The 5,796-nt window shown below is 27.4% G+C and overlaps 1 protein-coding gene across 3 annotated transcripts; it reads left to right on the top strand.

The window, feature by feature from the left end:
* Nucleotides 1-1,746: 1,746 nt before the first annotated feature.
* LOC136079516 (uncharacterized) lies at nucleotides 1,747-4,817 on the top strand. Of its 3 annotated transcripts, XM_065795259.1 has the most exons (7): nucleotides 1,747-1,943; nucleotides 2,125-2,264; nucleotides 2,428-2,872; nucleotides 3,081-3,249; nucleotides 3,546-3,705; nucleotides 3,822-3,937; nucleotides 4,393-4,817. In XM_065795259.1, the coding sequence occupies exons 4-6, from the start codon at nucleotides 3,145-3,147 to the stop codon at nucleotides 3,926-3,928; spliced, it is 372 nt and encodes a 123-aa protein (XP_065651331.1). In that variant the 5' UTR covers nucleotides 1,747-1,943; nucleotides 2,125-2,264; nucleotides 2,428-2,872; nucleotides 3,081-3,144; the 3' UTR covers nucleotides 3,929-3,937; nucleotides 4,393-4,817. The 3 variants fall into 3 exon arrangements, with proteins under 3 accessions (XP_065651331.1, XP_065651332.1, XP_065651333.1); XM_065795260.1 differs by having other exon boundaries at nucleotides 2,125-2,872; XM_065795261.1 differs by having other exon boundaries at nucleotides 1,747-2,264.
* Nucleotides 4,818-5,796: the final 979 nt, after the last annotated feature.

Here is a 5,796-nt window from a genome sequence, read left to right as displayed (position 1 = left end):
TAGTCATTTTTGGTCAAAAGTACCAAACTAAGATGTCTGTACTTCACTCTATTAGTGATGAAGGTGAACCGTCATTTGTTAAAGTTGATCAAATATATGTTCATCAAAATGTAATTTATTTTATTGGACTTAAGTGGCATGTCCACATGTATTTAGTGATTTCGCCGGTTAACCGTTTCAAAAACCGGATAACAGTTCCCATCATTTTGCGGTTAACCGACTATTCGGTTACGGAGGGGGTTAATAAAAGGAGGGGGGATTTTTTATAAAAAATTTAATTTATAAATTCAAATTAAAAAGTTTTTTACAAAACACGAATAAAACTTTTTTATTCTAGCGCGGCTTGCTGTCAAATGCACATTTTCTATCAGCCGTTTTATCATAGTTTCGATATAATTTAATTTGCTTTTACTTTGGTGAGAAATAAACTAAGTTCGACGATTTTTAAAGCTTGTTTTTGCTGAACTTTTTGTTTTTATTTGTAACTGATATAATTATTTTTTAATTTTTAGGCCGATTTTCATAGAGTTTTTTTTTAAAATTTAAGGATATAAATTTAACTTTGATAACAAGTAAAAATTAATAAACGGGGGGGTCTTAATAAGCTTGGGGTGGGTGGGAAAAATAATCAAAAATTAATAAACGGGGGGGGGGGGGAGGTGACGTTTATTAGGAACTCGAGAGTAAAAACATGGAAAAAGACATTACAAAAAAATTACACATAAAGTCGTACCAACATATTAACAACCACTATCAAATATATATGCACTATAATTACAAAGCCACTTGACGTCACGGAACATTCTAACGTTTAACTTAATATAATTACAAATTATAAGCCCTGCAAATTTTTTTATATCAAAATGTTTTAATATCAGCGGATTTTTAAAAGCATTCTCTCATATAAAAATCTTTCTTAAAAATGAATTGTTAAAGTTGCATAAGTAATAAGTAATACTTTGAGATTTCTATTGTAAATTGTTATAAGAATATATTATCAAACAAAACTGATTAAATTAACATTTAAATAAGTAAAAGAAGTTTATAATCTTTTATCAATTAAGATATGTCAAACAATATGCGTCATAAGTAAGTTGTTACTTTCTATAAAAATTTTAAGTCGGTTTTTATTATTCGAAAATAGATATTTGATATTCGAAGAAAATCCGGTTAACCGAAAAACCGGATAACCGGCGAAATCACTACATGTATTGTGATCTAACTCTATCGTATTGTTCACTTGATTCAGAGCGTATATGTTTGAGAGCAAGTGACTTAGCAGATTATAAACCTTTTGATACTGTTCATTGTTTAAAACCTACATTATATACGAGCATATTATTTTACGTCACTATTTGTATCATTGCAATGTATTAAAATGATTTTTCATTTTTAAATAATTTGTATATTTTGCTTAATTGTAAATTCTTAAAATAGCAGTTTTAGAAAAGCTTTTTATTGAGTTGCTAAAAATAATATAAGTAGTTAGCTAAACTAAATGTAAAAGTATTTATAACCCACTATAACTTGTCCAAAACAATTAATGTATATATATATATATATATATATATATATATATATATATATATATATATATATATATATATATATATATATATATATATATATATATATATATATATATATATATATATATATACATTTGTTGTTTTGAACAAGTACATTACTCCTTTAATAAACAGCTTGAGAAGTGAATATAAACTTCTTTTTTTTTTTTTTTTTTGTAGGAAAATGATATAACATCTACATCTTTCAGTTTAAGTGAAACTTTAAACAGCTCCCTTGATGAGTCAGCTTTGTCACCAACATTATCATCGACAATTCAATCTTCACCTGATGTTTTAAATGAGTCAAGTAAAGTTAAATTAAAGGTTTCAACTATTGATGTACAGGTTGCTTTAAGATTGGATAACATTGAATTTGTAAGTATACCTTAAAAGTAATTTTTTAAAGTGTTTTGTTTATACTTAGTTCATTATTTTAAACAAACGGTAATAAGCCAGGATTTCCCCACATTTTTTGCAGCAATAAATTCCTTTTATAATTAAAAAAACAACAACTAAACTTTCAACTTATACAAATAAAGATTTTGTTTTTATGTAGAACATACGTAGTTTGCTTGATGAACATCAAGCAGGTAAGCTTGTTTTGGCAGAATATGATTCTTCGGGTGCACTTGTTAAAAGGCGTCAAGATATGATCCACATTGTTGTTAACTCAATGGTTCATAGAGTTGGAAATATGTAAGTTTATGTTTATTTCCGTAATATTAAGGAACAATTGAAATAACACTGAAAAGTTTTGTTTAATAAAAATTATTTATAAAACTATTTATGAAAATTTATCAACCATTTGCTTAATATAAATTTGGCAATACAAGCGTTTTCTTAAATATATATGTTTTAGGTATCCTTCCACAAAAACCAAATCTAATCTTGCAAAAGCTATTATCACTGCCTTTCCAAAGCTACATTTTGGTGGAAAACTTGGATATGTGAGACTATTAGAGACATTTTATTAGTTTTTTTTTACCTTCTTTTTTTTTTTCTCCCTAAGGCCAAAGGGGCCACTTCAGTCAAGGAATATTTATTATTAGTAGTAGTATCTTCACAATTTGTCAATTATAAGTTGAGTTGTCTATGAGGTGATAAAATCTAATTTTTCAAAATAATATTTTTGTAGAAAAAATTATTATAGCCCACAGAGTATGTAGTGGGTAATAAGAAAAGGAAGGTCACTCCTCATCGCCACATAGAAGAGAGACTGAAAACTATGCGAAAACATGTTGGTGTTCATGTACAAGCTCGTCGAAAAAGAGTTATTGTTTTAGCAGAAGAGTTCCACTCGTCTGGTATTTTAATATTAAGTATATTTTTCATAAACTCTTTCTTCGTTTAATTGAGACATTTAACTCAGTATTGAAATTAATTTTCCAAATAAAGCATATAAACAATCAGCTAATAAATCTAGCTAAAACAAACATTTTAAATCTATATAAATACTGAAAAATAGTTTTTTAAATTTATTGTGTTATAAATAATATATATTTTTTTGTATAGCGCCTTTCTCAAAAGAAGAAGATTGAGATTTGATGACTTAAGCTATGAAAGAAAGTTGGACTATATGGAAAAAACTTCATGCTCTCGTCGAAAATGGATTGTGAATTGTAGGCCAACATTTGAAGATTTACTCAAAACATTTCCGCCACTAAAGGATCTAGCCATACACGTAAGAATAAAAATCACCTTATTATCATTAAAACCTTTCACCAATAAATATTTAAAATTATTCAATCACAAAAATTAAATGTATTGTAATTCATACAAAATACATCTAAGATATATCTTTTATGAGTTAAATGATACATCTTTTGAATTACAAGTTACTTAAAAGTTACAAGATGATCTTGTAATTTTTAAATATTTTTTTGTCCTAAAGGTTTTGCTAAAGTATTCTTAGTTTTGCTGAAGTAAAATTAAAGAAAATGATTTTACTAGCAGTCTTATGCTATATTCTTATCTTAGTTTCAGAAGGATTTCTGTTGCAATTTTCCAGAATCAAATGATTTTTTGGCTCATTGGGAGCAAATAACGCCACATGTTATCTCTTGGGCAAGGCAAAAAACATATTTGATGGTGAAGCAGATTCTTGCTGAGCTTGATATGCAAGACAACCATTCTATAGGTATCTAAGTGTTATAAAACAATATGGCAGGGTGTATTTGATATTTAAAATCATTATAATAATTTATAAATTAATAAAAGGATTTCACTAACAAAAATTTTTTTTTTTTAAAACAGGAATTGAAATGGATTTTGCATTCTTATTACTCCCCTTAATAATAAAAGTGCCATCAAAGAATAAAAGTTGTGCATCAGCTGCTGAAGTTGCAGAACATTTCATTTAATTTTATCCGGTATATTGGAATAATAGATTTCTAATAAATATAGATTTATACATATTAAGTATAATATTAAGTTTGTAGTAATATGCACAATAATATATATTTAATAACTTTACCTTTTATTAACATTGCTATACAGAAAAATGCCCCGTTGAGAGTCGGACTCTCAAGGAAAGGGGAATACATAAATGTTCTGCGAATGTCCGGGCAAAGTTCTCGGTATACCGAGATACCGGTAAACAGATTTTCAATTCTCATTGAACTTTCTCTACATATATAGAGAGAGTTCAAGGGGAATTGAAAATCTGTCAGACTTATCCAGTGTTTAAGTTAACAGGATTCTACTGTTTAGTTATTAAATATAGTAAATATAGTATTAGCTTTAAATTGTATGTGCTGGTATTTATTACGTATCAAAATTACATTTTTCAATGACTTATTTTAATTTCTATACTGCATCTAAATAGGTATCAACTCCGATGGAAGTTGTGATTCAAAGTCGTACTCACAAGTATCCTCTAGTCATAGCTTTGGGTACTCATTGCAGTGTCGAACAATTATTTATTGTCACGGAGTGTCGAGCTGTTCCTGTCAACAGATGTATATCTTATGCTGTGGACATATTAATTAAACTTTATTTTTTAATGAACATGGAGTATGCGGAACAATGTAGCCACATATTGTACTTTTTGCAACATACCGTGTTAGGTTACCAAGATGAAATGCATCTATCGAGAGGAGCCAGTGACTTGTCCCTTTACCTTAGACAAAAACTTAATCAATTTTAAATGCCGAAACAATTATATTTTAATTATTATTTTCTATATTGAATTGTTAAGCATAAATTTGTATTAATTATAAATTTAAGTATATTGACTGTCTGAAAATCAAATATCGTTTTTATGTCTAAACCGAGTTCATTTATAATCACAATTTGGCATTTTACTGAAAATTTAACATCTTCAGGCCTAATAAAAACTAATATCGAATTTACGCCTAAACCAAGATAGTTTATAATCGCGATATGGAATTTTACTGAATATTTACTCTTTTCAGGCAAAATACCTGAACAACTTTGTGCCGTATGGAACCAGACGAACATTCAGGTAAAATACTGAACTTGAACTGGTTCAGGTTTAGGTATTTTACCTAAACTGGTTCAGGTTTAGGTATTTTACCTGAACCTGAACTAGTTCAGGCATAATACCGGAACCGAAACAGTTCAGGTTCAGGTAAAAATCCTGTACCAGTTCAGGTTCAGGTATTTTATCTGAATGTTAGTCTGGTTCCATACGGCACGAAGTAGTTCAGGTATTTTGCCTGAAATTTCCGTCAATTTACCGGAACTTTTTTAAGAGTGTATTTTAAACTCAAGTTATCAGTTAGTAAAATGTACAAAAATGTTTCAAAATATTGCTTAAAGCTGTAAAATAATATCGCTTTTAATAAATATATAAATTTTCATTGGTATAAAATTTTCGCAAAAACTTTCAAAACCTATAGTTCAATAACCAAACTGTTTCAAAATTAGTTTTGGACTTAGTATTTTAATTAATTGAATTTCGATTAAATAAAACTTTTTTTTAAGTAATTAAAAATTTTCTTTGTTTTTAATTAATGAAATTAACAATTTTAAATTAATTTTAAATAATTTTATTTTTAATTTATGAAATTAAATTAATAAACCAAAAACAATTGTTACACAACATACTTACAGAAAACTCTTCCTCATTAAATAATTCAAAAATTAAAACATATAAAAGAAAAATTAACAAATCTTCGATTTACAAATTTAAAGAAACTTTATCAAAAACAAATTGGTCAAATGTTTATCAACAATGCAACCGAGGACTTACAAATACTGCCTATAA

This window comes from Hydra vulgaris, chromosome 04, assembly GCF_038396675.1.
Source record: "Hydra vulgaris chromosome 04, alternate assembly HydraT2T_AEP".
Classification (NCBI taxonomy): Eukaryota; Metazoa; Cnidaria; class Hydrozoa; order Anthoathecata; family Hydridae; genus Hydra; species Hydra vulgaris.
This window is presented reverse-complemented; position numbering and strand designations above follow the sequence as displayed.

Coding starts and splice junctions, on each gene's coding strand:
- LOC136079516 (XM_065795259.1), top strand. CDS start 3,145: ATGGAAAAAACTTCATGCTCTCGTCGAAAATGGATTGTGAATTGTAGG. Junction 3,250..3,545: donor TAAAGGATCTAGCCATACAC/GTAAGAATAAAA, acceptor TTCTTATCTTAG/TTTCAGAAGGATTTCTGTTG. Junction 3,706..3,821: donor GCAAGACAACCATTCTATAG/GTATCTAAGTGT, acceptor TTTTTAAAACAG/GAATTGAAATGGATTTTGCA.